The sequence below is a fragment of the Anastrepha obliqua genome, chromosome 2, assembly GCF_027943255.1.
Source record: "Anastrepha obliqua isolate idAnaObli1 chromosome 2, idAnaObli1_1.0, whole genome shotgun sequence".
Taxonomy (NCBI): Eukaryota; Metazoa; Arthropoda; class Insecta; order Diptera; family Tephritidae; genus Anastrepha; species Anastrepha obliqua.
In genome coordinates, this window is record NC_072893.1 from 101000088 (window position 1) to 101016384 (window position 16297).

Below are 16297 nucleotides of genomic sequence, written 5' to 3' on the forward strand. Positions count from 1 at the left end.
CACCATAACCGACGCACAAAAACGTGATGGCAGTTAGCCACATGGAGTTTAGCAAATTCGCGTGCTCCTCATCGTGGAATCTTTCATTATACATACGCACAGTAGATTTGGTGAAGAGTATTAGCAGTAGCAGTAGTAGTGGGGTGAAAAGTGGTACAAACAAATAAACAGGTTTGTGAAAAATGTGAAGATATTCTTTTTGGTTCGAAATGAAATGCAAATTTTTTGTCTAAAATTGTATACGTTTATTTAGGAATGGGAGAGTACCATATTGAGTAGTGATTTCTCAAAGAAAAAAGTGTAAGTAAAAATATGTGACATCTAGGGGAAACCATAATTAGGTATGTACTTATATGGCGAAATCTACAAAGAAAATCTTCTATGAATGCTTTAGGGTTATAGTTGAAGTATAGGAAAGATGAACGGTAAAAATTATGATGTTTCATACATATTTACATAAATTCTTACGCATATAAATAATTTTTGTATATAAATATGCGTAAATAGAAATATGTATGTATATATTTATGTAAGTACAGTAGCTATATGCTTAGATCATCATAGATATATAAAATAAATAGCGTCTGCCTGGGTACATTGTGTTGATGTGATAATTTCCATCGCCAATGGTTAACTACTGGCATTTCATTACTCTCAGCTATATTTTAAGTCGTTAGTGTGTGTGTGAGTGATGGCTTAAAGTGTGACTTTGATCTGTTTTTCGGCACTCAAAATCAAACCTAACTGTGTTTCTATATATTGTACATACATATAGGTGTATATCTGTAGGTATATATATGTCGTATTTGAATATTAAGTGTTACTATGGTGCTTCTAGAAATTCTCTTATATGATATTACGTATATGATATGTTAACTAATAATATAAAAAACAGAAATTGTTTAAAAAAATTCGTGGAACAATTAGTCATTTCAATTTTTTTTTTAATTTAGCGCCTTGACGAATATGCACATGTAAGTACATGTGTTTTTTACCGGCAATGTAATTGTGTATGGGTATTCAAATGTGCTTATTGTATTTATTTTTGAATTTTCAACAAATATCATGCTAAATTTTAAAAGCCAAAAACATATATATGAATGCATTAATTAATCGAAATTGCGAAACGAAGAAACGAAAATTAAGCTTATATGTATCTGTTTTCTGAAATTTTAGCGCAGCAAAAAACCAAATATTATTACAAGGTATTTACATTAACAATGACTGGAAAAATAAGCTAATCTTTATTACATTATAGCAGTATATGAGCATACATATTTATGGTAATGAATAACTAATAATCTAAAATGCATACATTTGCTTGAGTAACTAAATCAATGATAAATGAATACAAAACTGCCACATATATCAAATAAATGTAGGTGAAGTGGTTCACTAGCCCTTCTCTGACTTTGAGTGTAGGCTAGATGAAGTCTGCCTTTGATTTTACAATAGCCATCGGCGTTTCCGGGTTTATATGCTGCCAGGGACTGTTACTGTTAAAAAAATGTATGGTAAATGTTAATGCTGTTACAAAAATAATAACAATACATTAATAACCTGACGCATGGGTTTCAGAATTATTTTTTAAAATTCTTTGGCACATAACATTTATGAGATTTTAATGATAATTGAATTCTATATTACCTTTCTTATTACATATTTCCATATTTCTCCTGTTAGTGAAATAACGTAAGTGGAATGGAATGGAATGTAGGTAAATGTTGCACGCACAATTAAAAAAAAACTAATACATCGGTTACATGAATCGTAATCATTGAAACTCTTTAGAACGCTGCTACTGCCTTCCAATCCGTCCCAATAACGATTTCACGGCTCGCTGATTGCTGATTGAAAGAGCATAGAAAAAGTGTATACATAGTTTTGTCAAAGCTTCACGAGAGTTACTATATATAAGTATATATATAATTAGCGCTCACAACCTTTATTTAGTGTTTGGCCCAGCTCCTCCTCCTATTTGCGGTGAGCGTCTTGATGCTTTTCCACAAATGGGGAACATACAGTTTTAAGCCAACTCCGAACGGCAGAATTTTTTTTTGTTGGAGGAGCTTTTTTATGGCAGAAATACACTCGGAGGTTTGCCATTGCTTGCAGAGGGGCGACCGCTATTAGAAAAAAAAGTTCTAATTATCATTTGAGACTGGGCACTTCCAAATGGTAGCCACGCAAAAACGCATTCGCCTGCGGCGGTGGCTATGCCATGTATGTACATATATATAACATAGAATCGGGGTATACATTTTTTGTGACCGAATTTTTCCACCAATTTATGGTCCACATCTTAAAGTAGCCTACGAATAAAATAGCCTAAAGTTTTATGCGCGTCCGAGTGATTGATAATTTTCATGGGAAGCTTTTTCATTGGCATAAATACTGCCATTACAGCCGAAGAGCAACCGACATATCGACAGCAGCCACATAATGTGGGAGCAACTGAGTGGTTGTCATGCACAACTCATTGAGCTGCGGCTGTCGGCGAGAGTATTGGGACGTTGTCTATTCATACTTAGGCATAAATAATTTATATATATGTATTTTATCCTTCTAGTAATTTCAAAGCCCACCTCATTAGCAAATGACAGATAATTTTCACAGCCAGCCCTGAATCTATTAAATCTCTCGAAAAAACGTTACTGTCTTCAAAAGTACATAATTGTGGAATGACGTCGTTTTCTTAGAGAGTTGGCTGAGATATTTGCACACACATAAAATGCAACTGCAAGATTCATCAGCTTAACTCCTCCATACGTGACAAAAAAGTTATTCGCTTTTCTTAAGTAAAAATGGCGGATGAAACCCAATGGTCAAATTTCTGTTCAATCTCTTCTTCTTCTTCTTAATTGGCGCTATAACCGCTTACGCGATTTTGGCCGAGTTTAACAAAGCGCGCCAGTCGTTTCTTTCTCGTGCTAACCTGCGCCAGTTGGACACACCAAGTGAAGCCAAGTCCTTCTCCACCTGATCTTTCCAACGCAGAGGAAGCCGCCCTCTTCCTCTGCTACCACCAGCTGGTACCGCATCGAATACTTTCAAAGCCGGAGCGTTTGTATCCATTCGGACGACATGACCCAGCCAACGTAGCCGCTGGATCTTTATTCGCTGCGCTATGTCTATGTCGTCGTAAAGCTCATACAGCTCATCGTTCCATCGTCTGCGATATTCGCCGTTGCCAACGTGCAAAGGTCCAAAAATCTTACGCAGAATCTTTCTCTCGAACACTCCAAGCGTCGCTTCATCGGATGTTGTCATCGTCCAAGCTTCTGCGCCATACGTTAGGACGGGCATGATGAGAGTCTTGTAGAGTGTTAGTTTTGTTCGTCGAGAGAGGACTTTTCAATCTCAGTATACAAGAATTTTGCGTACTGCACATTTCTTTAATGTTGCAGAAATAAATCCAGATTACGGGCAATATAGAAGTCGTCGGGGTAGAGAGAGGCAAGAGATCATACAGAGTCCACTCAGTACCTGAGTAGCACCAACTAGAGGGAGGTTTAGCTGCTCGGCGGATCTTATATTTGAATATCGTGCTAACATTAGGTTCATAACAGGTAGCAGCCTGAATTATGCATACAAGTACATGGCTTTAGTTCTTTTTTTTGTCGGGACAACTAGCAAGTATAGCACTTAGACAACATTAAGTCCATTGCACTGCATTCGGGTTCACTTCATAATCTTCCCTAAATCTGCCCGACCTGCGCAGAAGCCTGAATAGATCTTGTAGTGCCAAGGATTGGCTCCTTGGTGGTCGCTTCTGAAAACAACAGTGCCAAAGACCTCAAGCCTGATTCGAGCGAAGGCCGGACAGATGCACAGAAAGTGGTCCGCCATCTTATCTGAGATGCCTATTTTTTCTATGTGTTTCGCCCATAGAAAGTGGCGCCTCATCAGTCCAACCCGCTGCTACAGTACCTTCTACTTAATGACAGGAAACATGACAGGTATCATCAGTTTTAGGTTTAGTTCTTAGTTTTGGATAAAAAATAAATTTTCGAATTACATTTTGTGTCAGATTAGAATTTGGTCATGAAGGAGCTATTGACATATTCGTACAGTTTTTCTCCATACCCATTGTTGTTTTTACTTAGCAGACAGCGTTAAAAGTGCGCCAGAATAGCGGTTAATAATAAAAATGTCGGTAAGAATATAATCGCTATCGCGCTGAATAGATCTATTGGCGGTGCATTTTCTTACCATATATGTATTGGTATAGCACGATTTTTTAAAGCCCAAAAAGAAATATGCAAAAAAAAAATGACTATACAAATGCATCTTGAAGTCTGGTACAATATAGAATTAGAATTTTTAACCTAGAAAGGATTAAGGCATTCGGCTGATAAAAAATAAAGATGTTTCTCTTTTATGTAAAATCATAAAAACCGGAACGGGAACCACTCCACCCGACCATACTCCAATAATATGAATTTAAAAAAATCCAAGTCGAAATTCCAAAATCGAAGGAACGATGAATAGAGGGGAATAAGTAAGCATTCATTAATATTGTAACAATGTATATGAAATATTACATATATTACGAGTATATAATGAAAATTCTAAAATAGATAGAGGCAGCAAATAAGTAGTAATATAAAAAGTCGAGCACGTGTTTTGGCTAAACTCCATTTTCGTTTATTTGTTTTATTGTTGATATGTCGGTTGGTTGGTTGTTTATTTCGAGGCGAAAGCATCATTTATTTGAATATTGGAATAATTGCACCTTCATATGAGCATACACATACATACATATGCTTTGAACATTGCTATTCGGACATTCCATTCACGAAATACTTTCAAATCGCTTTGTTCAAGTTTGTGCATAAATGCGTCTGAGTATGCATGTATGTATGTATATATGTATGTGGTTAAATATATTTATTTAATTCCTGTTGTATAGACAATTTATCTTTAACTGTATTTAAAATCTATTATTAAATACGGAAATAAAAGAGTAAAAATACATGTAAAATGAACAACACAAAAAGAATAGGCAAATAGGATAGAACTGATGAAAATTAATTTAACTAGATAAAAAGCATCAATTTCAGTAAAAAGTATATAAGTATATATGTAAAATAAGCGAACAACACTTCACTCAATGACGGTTAAGTATAATCGTATGTACATACTATGCAGTTAAGCTATGTAAGTTAAGTTAATATAATTTTGAAAAATATTTGAATAGGTGTAAGCCAGTATCTGGATGCACTTGCTAATGTTAGTATACTTGTAGTACACTACTAAACAACAAATAAATTATGATGATAAATATAATATTATTATTACTTTAAGTGTAGTGGTAGCATGACTTGTTGAGATGCTGCTGTGGTCGAACGTAGTTTTGGACTTGCACCAGGATACCATAACCAGGAAAATAACAATTATTTGTAATGAAATTTAAATAGATACAGAAATGTCTGTCACTCCGTTTCCTGGTTCATGTAGTGCAGATATATGTGACTGTTATTTTTTAGATGAGCCGTTATTTTGAAATTTCAATTTCGAAATTTGAATTCGATATTTTGAATTCCATAAATGTAAGGCCACTCAACAATTAACAATGAGTTGAAGAAGAATGGCAATTGGATATCCATGAGGAGGCGAAGAAACCATTTATTCGAGATAAAGTTAAGGTTTTATAATTTTTTAGTTCCGAAAACTGTTTGTTTATGTTAATATGGATATTTATAAAAAATACCTTTTAACAGTATTCCTGCTGTTCTTTTAAAAACTGCCTGTAACGTTAAACTTCTTAAAGTTTAATTGGGATTTTCCTATACACGGTAACACAGAATATATTTGCTTTAGACTGAGTTCAATATTTTTGAATAAGTTTAAACCCAAGGTAATTTAAATGTTCTTCACAAGTTTAAGCTATATCGACAGGTTAAAACCGAAGAATACGGTTGATAAATCTAAGGAGACGATTCAATATATGTGGATAGATATTAGATTAATAAAGATAATGGTTCCAAAGGTGCAATATTAGTTATCAAAGCAAATATTTTGTTATTTAATCAATATTTCAGCACAATTTTTTCTAATACAAAAAGAGTTGATTCATTTTTAGGCATAATATGTACATATATTATGAATTTATATCTGTAACAAAACTCACAAATGTTACGATTGCCCCTTGATGGCTTATTTCCAATAAAAAGCGATTAAATAAGAGACCAAAAACATTTATTCCATTATGAGTTGGCTGATGGACATACAAAAATCGTTAATTATTATCAATCTAGTAGGAATTATTGCACGGAAACGTTTTGATATCCAGCTGTTAAGCAGTTTTAAACATGAAAATTTTTCATTAGAAGTGAAATAAATAACTGAAAGCGAGCACGAAATTAAATATGTATGCTTTCAGAACAAAATAGGTAATACGACCCGGTTTTAAGTGGGTAATATGAGGAAATAATTAAGAACATCTATTTTAATATATTTTTCACAGTAATACACATATTAATATTGAAAGAGGAATTCACATATACATATAACCTGTAACATAAAGGTGTGCATTGGTGGTTAAAAAGGCGTTTTTGATTTGTAACCGGAAAATTTCACCATTCAAGAACTCGCTTATTTTCATTAGCGATTTTATAAAAATCCCATGATTTCCTCTATTACATTTTATCCTCAAAAACATTGTAAGCACTTGAATGGTAATATTATCAAGTGTTAATCGGCTTAATTTGAATTGGGCTTGGAGCTGACATACTTTTGGCTGTCCTTATCGAATACCAAAGAAGCCTTTTATGCATACGTACAATCATTACCACAGATTTTTCTCTATTAAAAGCAATTCAGAACCTTTACATAATAATTTAATAAGTTTTGATTGTAAAATATATTTTAAATTACTTTAATTAGAATGTTTAATGGGACAAGGAAGAAAATACAAAAACACTTCAATTTCATGAGTTAAAAGATGCCAAGTAAATATAAAAAGAATCAGTATTCAAGATCTCTTATTGTGTCATAAAATTTATCTGCTATGAAATATTCAACCCATCCGTAATTATCATGCGAATTATCAAAGTCACCTGACACATATTCTGTCCTCTAATAAAAAAAGCCAAATCCGTTCGCTCAATATTGTCAAAAGCTATTATCAGTATTGTAATGCAGGATTCTAAATTTTTTTCTCGAAAATCCTCTGTATACAATATGGATCAAAAACGATATATGTTCATTGCAAATCCTGATTTTATGTGCAGAGTGGCATAGTTTTCTTTGTATCTTCAGTTCATACTTGTATATATTGGCTATGAAGTAATACAAGTACTTCACGAAATAGGATTTCCTTTTACGTCGAAACTAGAAAAATATAAAACATTGTGGTTGTTTAAAAAAAATCAGCAATCATTCATTTTGTTTGTCGGCTTTATCTAGAGGTAAGCGTACCACAGTTTAAGAAACGCTGGTCTAAGAGTTATTGAGGTAATGAAATAATTAGTAAATAACGACGATCATAATTGTTTGTGGTCAATTTAAAACACTTAAGAGAAATTATTTTAAGCAATTATTGTTGCATATGAATATATAGGTAAAACATATTGAAGCCTTTCAGGACAGATGTAGGAGGTTAGTTCCAGAGTAAAACGGATTTTCTGAACATTGGAATATATGGATATATATATGTATATAATTGGCGCGTACACCCTTTTTGGGTGTTTGACCGAGCTCCTCCTCCTGTTTGTGGTGTGCGTCTTGATGTTGTTCCACAAATGGAGGGAGCTACAGTTTCAAACTGACTCCGAACGGCAGATATTTTTATGAGGAGCTTTTTCAAGGCAGGAGGTTTGCCATTACCCGCCGAGGGCCGACCGCTATTAGAAAAATGTTTTTCTTAATTTTGGTGTTTCACCGAGATTCGAACCTACGTTCTCTCTGTGAATTACGAATGGTAGTCTCGCACCATCCCATTCTGCTATAGCGGCCGCCAATAATTCTTTTTAGAAAAGTTTATATGATCTAAAAGCCAAGCGAATGAGTATTTAAGGCCAGCAACTAATTTCAGTACCAGGCTTTTGGTTGACTACTTTTATTTCTTTGATTATCGATTGATTAGTTCTTGGAAAAGCGACACACTTCTTTCTGCGCAATTATGTGGCCAGTTTATGAAGCAGAAAGCAAGTCAAAAGACACTTTGTGGGCAATGTCTTGTATGTATTTATGTATATTATATAGAAGTAAATCAATACTACCTGTAACTTCTTTAAATGACGTTATTTGTTTTGGCTCGGTGATGCTTTTTATTGGACACTTTGTTATTTGATCATGTAACATCAAGTGTTCTACCAAGTATTGTAAGAAAAGATTCTGACCTTTTGGATGATACCTACCTGATAATATGGAATTAAACTGTATTTATAGAACTTCAAGTCGAAATACGAAAAGAAGTTACAAAATAATTTTGTGGTTCACCGATAAAATATCTCGGTAAAAGTTTTATAAAGTTTAAAACAAAGTTTAATATCTGTTCGTAGCTCATTTCTGTGTGGAAGGCGCAAATATACTGTGGCTTTAGATGCCATAACTCCACTTCTAATTATTAATACAAGACTTTAAGGGAAATACTTATGTCTGCGAAGTCCAGTTTACTTTGGAAAGCATCAGGTTTATACTCTAGCTTTCTGAAAATATGTAAAATTTCCAAAACACTTGTTTGCTTTTAGGTGACTAATACATTCTTTTAATACTACAGAAATTTGTTTGTATTTGGATGGAATTAACAAAGTATGGGGCTCTTAAGCCTTTTAGCCTCTTATTTGTATATAGGGTTAGTATATAATATAACTCCTAATATACATACATAATTTTTATTTGTAATGTAAATCTATTCGTTTTTTGTAAAGCGTTTACGAATGCACACATACATATTTATAGGTACGCAAGTACATTCACGTATGCATATACGTCCAAATGTAAAATTTAAAATTATATACTACATAGTATGTTATGAACACATATCAGATGTTTAGTAGCATACTCGTACGATTAGACGACAGTGTAGACTTCAATGAAAACACCATAAACACAAGCAAAGCAGATCACAATCACGAATACTGTTAACACGTATATACACATAGTAAATAGATTAGCTTATAAAATAATTATTAACTACCGGTGTTTGCGTGTGAATGATCTAAATTGGTTTAAGTAAGTTTGTACAAAAGAGATGCCATCACCTTAACTTTATTTTTTTTTAATAAAATATTGCAAATATATATGTATATGTACATTAGTCTATTTATATAGGAAATACTCTGCAGACTTTAAACTGAGCGCATTTTATAGTTTTTTTTAATATTTTATAGGATGTTTTATCTTAAAAGTGTTGCTTTACATAAATTCCTTTAAAAAATCTTAACAATAATGCTAGAGATATATGTATGTTGTTTCATGAACATGGTGTTGCTAAGAGATGGAAATTATTTATTATGCAAAATTGCATTTTAATAAGCTATTTTATTTATCTGAACAATAATACATCAGTTGGTTGCAAATTGCTGTGATGTGAAGGAGCAAATATTATTTGAATGCGCTGAATCCAAGTTTTTTGAAATGTTTTTAAAAGTCGTTCAACTCAAAGGTTTATAACTGATTAATTATGTTTTTTATGATGTTTGATTTACAAGTTTGTAACACTTTGTTTAGTGACAATCACTTGGACGATTGATAGATGAAGTATATTTCGTATGTGTTGACCTTTCAAAATGAATATACCACAACGTCATCAAAAGTCTAATTAAATAATTTTGATTTGTAGTCCATTACATTGATCTCTACGGTCATGGATTCTCATAACTGTAGGCTATTTTTTGTAAGGATATTTCAAATCATTGGTTTGGCTATTAAACTATAGGCTGAGAGTTATTGCTGACATACGATCTCAAGAGTTAAGTGAGTCAAGTAGTAATTATACAATCATATTAAAAATAAATTAATTTTAAATGTGATTCATACAAATTTTCACGCTAAAAATATAAAGTAAAATAGAAAAAAGTAAGTTTGTTACTTAAGTTTTTTGCTTTAACTGAAAAGTTAGCAAATTAACGTTTACTGGCAACACTTGGCTCAGCGTATTCGATTTATATTAATCTCCAAATTACCAATATTTTTGCCAAAAGTCTCTAATTCAGCACGCTGTCACTAATATTTAAATTTTCCTTATAGAAACGAACTTTTACATTACTCAAATTTCATTGGCGGCAGAAATTATGTTTCCTAAAGTTAATATGTGTGTGATATATGTGTATCTATTTTATGAAGCACTCCAGTCACTTTCATTTAAATAGACGTTGAAAATCATGGTCACTAAAATATATATATATATATATATATAATTGGTGCGTACACCCTTTTTGGGTGTTTGGCCGAGCTCCTCCTCCTATTTGTGGTGTGCGTCTTGATGTTGTACCACAAATGGATGGACCTACAGTTTTAAGCCGACTCCGAACGGCAAATATTTTTATGAGGAGCTTTTTCATGGCAGAAATACCTACACTTGGAGGATTGCCATTGCCTGCCGAGGGGCAACCGCTATTAGAAAAATGTTTTTTTTTAATTTTGGTGTTTCATCGAGATTCGAACCGACGTTCTTTCTCTGAATTGCGAATGGTAGTGACGCACCAATCCATTCGGATACGGCGGCCGCCACTAAAATAGTGTGAAGAAATAAAACAGTTTGTCCAGTTTGTTATACGAAGTTAGGAAAAATGGTTCCTTGCCGACTAACATTTTTTGGAAATCAGACAGTATGCACCATAGACAGACAAGTTGAGTTTGTGTGACATATTTTAGCCTTGCAAATTTATTAAATACAGCAAAATTTTCACCTTGATTTTTGTCTTTATTTCTTAGAGCGAGCGTCTACGATAAAGGTTCCCAGAAAAATGTATGGATCTTTACGCGTAAGCAAATGTTACTTAGAAGTTATGTCAGATTTACTCAGAATTGACATAATGCAGGGAGCTAAAACCATTGAAAGTATTGGATGTAATTGGATGTATACTTTCAATAGTCTGCAATCAATTTCATGGATTTTTTAAATTTTAGTTATTAATACTACTTTTTTTCTCTAACAAGTTTTGTTCTACTTTTTATTACGGATTTTTTCCTATTATCTATGCGTCTGTCCCACAAATGGTGGTACTGACAGTATAGTGCCTCCGCCGAGGGTTTTTGTTTCATAAGAAGTAAAGTACTTGCGAGTGCTTGGAGTGGGGCTACCGCTTTAGAAACACATTTTTCCATAGTGGGTAACGAACAAGGAACCAACCGATGATTGAAGTTTAACGAGAGTCATTCCCGCATATGCTTCATATTTCATATACACACATCAATACTTTTTATTTGGTTTTGAAAAGAAATGATGTATCCGAGTAAGCTGCCAAGACACTTCTAAAAATTTTGTGGCATTTCAATCCATAGCATTTTAATGACTAAGTATAAACTGATTTATTGATGGTTTAAAGAAATTTTATAAAAGGAGCGCAATAGAGCTTTTTTCGTACACTCCTTAATTTCACTCAAACTCTTGACCATTAGATCAAAGGTGAAGATTAGGTATGGACTTTACAAAGGTTTTTTAAGTGTACAAATATCTTGTGTAGTAAAGTGAAGTGTTTTTTATGTACATGTGTTCTGTGTACATTTCTAATACATTTTATTTAAGAAGTTTTGAGAAAAAATGCGTTGATAGGCACGTACATATACATACATATAAGTGTTATATATATAGTGTTAAAATATTTAGTGTGTGTGTATCCAAGATAGATGTTTTTTTTGCAAACAAAAAAACGCAAACAAATCCGAAAACATGAAGTATTATTTAAATGCTTAGAACTGGTTACCTTTCACACTGTCGCAAAGTCCATGAAGCAATTATCCATAAGGATACCATGAATACGAGCAGCACCGTTCCAGGACATATTGTCATTAAGGTTTTTAAAACAAATCTGAAATTCGATTAAACACAATTTTTTTTTTAAATAAAAGATATAAAGATATATTTTAATATACATTATATATGGAAATACATGTACATATGTACTCATATATTATACATATATGTCATATCTCTATGTAGCTGTGATTGAGAAGTTGTAGACCATGTCGTATATTTGGAGTCTATTTTTCAGCTTATTTTTCTAGTACCACACTTAGTTTCCTAAGATTGTTTATAAGATACTCAACATCCGAGCTGCGACAGCGACTACGAACTTCAATCTAAAAACACATATTTCCCGTTATTTAGGAAAAGACTGCGCTGTTAAACGTTGCATATCCAGAGTACTGAATACCATATACAGGGAAAATGTGAAGACAATTACGAACATGGCCCTTTTCTTAATTAGGGTGTTATGATTGAAAATTTTACCAGTCCCCGGTCAGGCACAGGGTGATTCAACCTAAAGCCGCAAAGGCAGTTATCCAAACACTTCGTTGTAGTCAAGGTAAACAATTAAAGCGCAGTTAAAGTAAAAAAAAAACCCAAAATCGGAAGCATGGCAGATGGAATACATAAAGCAATATGAGATCATTTCACTACATACTTTTCTGAGCGTGAATAAAACAATGTAGTTAGTTTGATAAGTCATTCCTAAAGAAGAGAGAACAAGAGCTCGATGGAATGGCAGTATTGCGCTTTTAAGTGATAGCTGTCTACCCTCGCGTAGATGCGAACAAGTGTTGTTGAAGTTGCCATGGGCAAAGTGCTTCCTTCGGCACTGCCGATATGCAGGTCGTAAGCAAAATCACTTCTTTTCACTAAAACTCCCAGGTCTCATTTTCGTGAAAGCAACGGCGTTATAAGCGCAGGAAAATACTTTTTTTTTATTAATGGGGCGGTATAGGATTAAATTTCAAATCGCTTTGTTGTTGAATTATTCATTTAATTATGCAAATTCAACAAATAAAATAAAAAAACAAATTTAAAAAAACTCTTACCTTGTATTAAAATTAATTCTGTTGAGGGCTCCTATGCTCCGCGATGATGCGTCCGTAAATAATTTTGAATGAAGTAGCATAACTCGACATATTAGATATAACCGAAGGAACATGGGTAATGATAATGCGACGTCATACGGCACCATTTCGGTGCCCATTGTTTTATTTTTATTTGCCAATTTTGTCGTCCATTGGAAATAGTATTCACCAGGAATTGGATGAATTGCGCATATAAAAAGTTCTAAACTTATCTGACTAATTCGTTGCCATGTCATTGCGATCCGCCAATCGTCTGCACAATTATCTATCATGAACAACTGTGAATGTGGTTGCCATCAACGTTCCGGTATGCCGTTCCATTTTGAACGGCAAAAGAAGAGAAGTAAGAAAAGTAAAAGAAAAAATTGGAAAGGCTCTATTAAAAATTTATTAATTGGAATTATATTGATTTATTTTTAGTGTGACAAAGGAACTAACAAACAAACTAACGATTGGGAAGTCACATTTAAGATACTCATTACAAAATATAACGTTACGAAATGATAAAAAATATTTCGCTCTACTAGAAGCACTTATATTATATGTATGTATGTATGAACATATACATATGCATGTATACACTCATACTCTACTTACACACATATATTGATATGCTTGTGCAAATTAGGTATTTAAGCTGAATTTTAAACATATTCTTAATAATATTTAAAGATAACTAGACACAATCGAATTCGAGGTTTTTGCAATGAGACGATGTTACATGATGATCCGGCACTTCTCTAAAGACCTACCACAAATTGTAAGTGTAGCAAACCTAAGAAAGAGCCTGTGGTAAAACTATCCATACAAATTCAACATCTCATTTATGGCCATATATATATATATATAATTCTTATTGGATTTACAAATTCTTATTGGATTTACAAATTCGGTTTTTTGAGCTCCGAAAGCAGAAAAGCAGATCGAAGGTTTCAGGTGAAGTAAAAAATTGTGACCATTTTCTGGTAGATGCCTTTGGTGCGCCATATCTCGCGATATATGCGCAGCATCAGGTCATTCTAAACAGCGACTTAGAGATGACATCACTCTTCATAAAACTTTCTTTTGAGTTTGATAAAACCGGTTATGTGCTACGGTATTCCAAAATGAAAGAAGATAAAGAGAACATTCAAATTCAGAAATTCTTTGCTGAAACGTAACGCAGTCGATGCATTTTTGAAGCAGATGGCAGAAATCAACTGTCGAAAAAGGTGTATGTCAAATCGGTGAATCGGCCTACATCATCGCCATTCCCGGATTAAGGGCTGAGAAGGTTTTGGTATGCGTTGTATGAGATAGAAAGGGATTCTTAACGGACCGCTAAATTCGGACCACTACTGGACGGATTATAGTTATGTATGGAGGTTCTATCACACCTGTCGAATAGTCCAAACCTGACACCAAGCGACTAAGACAGAATCCGAACCTTTTAACTGAGTTCATCATGTAAAGCGTATGGTCACAGCTCAAGAATTAAATCCCGCCGTTTTCATTTGGTGCATACTTATAAGATTGTTCTTCTTCGCTATCGGCGCTTTTACTAAATTAGTGATCTTGGTCGAGTCCAAACATGTAGACGTCGTGTTTTCTTCAAAATGATAACAGCCACCAATAAGAAACATAAACTAAACGTCGAAGAACGGGTAAGGAAAACAGAGATTGCTATATATGCCTGTAAACGTATGCTTGGGAGAAGGCGGTTATGCGACGAATTTTATCGTATAGCTCGATAGTTTGGTGGAAAGCTCTAGGGAGAGATTAAATACCAAATTAATGGGCAGAATATAAAGATCTTCCTGTGCAATAACGGTTGATGTAATCAGAGCATGTCCTAGGGAGGCTCTTAATTATTCCAATAGACCTACATATAAAGAAGATGGCAACAATGAATGTATTTAGGTTAAATGAAGCGGGTTGATGGAAAGAAAAAAACGTATGGTCACGCAAGTCTATTATTGCGACAAACTCAGTTAACCTCGGAGAGGACTGATTAGATCGTCCCAACGGTAACTTTCAATAGGAATCTTGTCACTCTCTTTCCATCTAAGGAGGAATGGAATAAGGGATTTTCACTAAACAATTTCGACTCTACAGTCTATACAGATGGCAGTAAAATGGAGTGTGGTTTCGGAGCAGCATACATATATTCTCATAGACTTGGAATTGAAAAATCTGTGCGTCTCCCTAATACCAGCAGTGTCTTCCAGGTGGAAGTACTGGCAATTGCCGAAGCTTGTAGGTTACTAATCATAGATTTCTCTTTTAAGCTAGGCACTGGATTCGGCTACAACAACCTCTAAAGTGGTGGAACAAAGTAGGAATAGCCTTACCACCTTGAGTGAAAACCATAAAGTTACCTTAATCTGGGTCCCTGGACACCGGAACATTGAAGATAACGGAAAAGCAGATAAACTGGCAAGAGAGGGATCTGCCATGAATAACGTTCTTGCAGTACCGGTATTCACACCATTCGGTGCAGACAAGAATGATATTTTCCTAAAATACCTTTGAATCGTGGATTGTAGATGGGGAGACCAGACGAAAATCAAAATTAGCAGAACGTTATGGCCCACCTACAACCTCAAGCAATCGTCGATATTGATAAACATGAAGCGACGGGACGGTCGCCTGTAGACTAACGGCAGTTGGTCTATCGGAGAACAAGCCACCAAAATGGACACCCTCACAACACATACTGTCATAGTTGTAAACAACCGAAGAAAAAGGAAACAATCTTCCATTTCCTCTGTGAATGCTCTGCCCTATGGAAGAATGTTAACACTGGGCAAACCGCTGTTCGAGAGTCTCGAACAACTGTCTGGCTTAGAAACAGCCTAATAATGTTCCTAAACCGCACAGACTGGAAATAGTCTCGCTGTAAATAACCGTTAAACAAATTGGTAACGTGGATGTGACAACAAAATGCTGCGGAAGCATTAGTTGGATTCTGGTTAAATCACCACTCTAACCAACCAACTAATCAACCAAGTGCTTCTCTGGCACGCATTTTTTAAATTTTATCATTTAAGCGTTTCATCATAGAATAAAAGAAGTTATAAGTGCAAAGTAGAATGTTTTTCATGTTAGTATTAAATGCAAGATGTGACGGATTTTGGATCGTTAAACGAAAAGTTATCAGGAGGTTGTCCAACTGCAGACTTTCGTTTTAATGTAAGCCGAGAAGAAAATTTTCAAAGCCAAGTATTCAATATTTATACCAAATTTCGCATATCGAGCAATAACTGAGATATTTCAATGAAACTACAACTGCGCTAGGGTTGCTATT

General features: G+C 34.2%; 1 protein-coding gene across 2 annotated transcripts in view; it reads right to left on the reverse strand.

Annotated features, from left to right (window-relative positions):
* Nucleotides 1–16297, reverse strand: part of LOC129238672 (small conductance calcium-activated potassium channel protein) — a 171392-nt gene that overhangs the window by 18380 nt on the left and 136715 nt on the right. For both annotated transcript variants that reach the window (XM_054873774.1, XM_054873773.1), the window contains 2 exons: nt 12973–13289; nt 11877–11981 (listed from right to left, as the gene is read on the reverse strand). In XM_054873774.1, coding sequence (XP_054729749.1) covers nt 11877–11981; nt 12973–13289 — 422 coding nt within the window. The remainder of the gene's footprint in view (nt 1–11876; nt 11982–12972; nt 13290–16297) is intronic.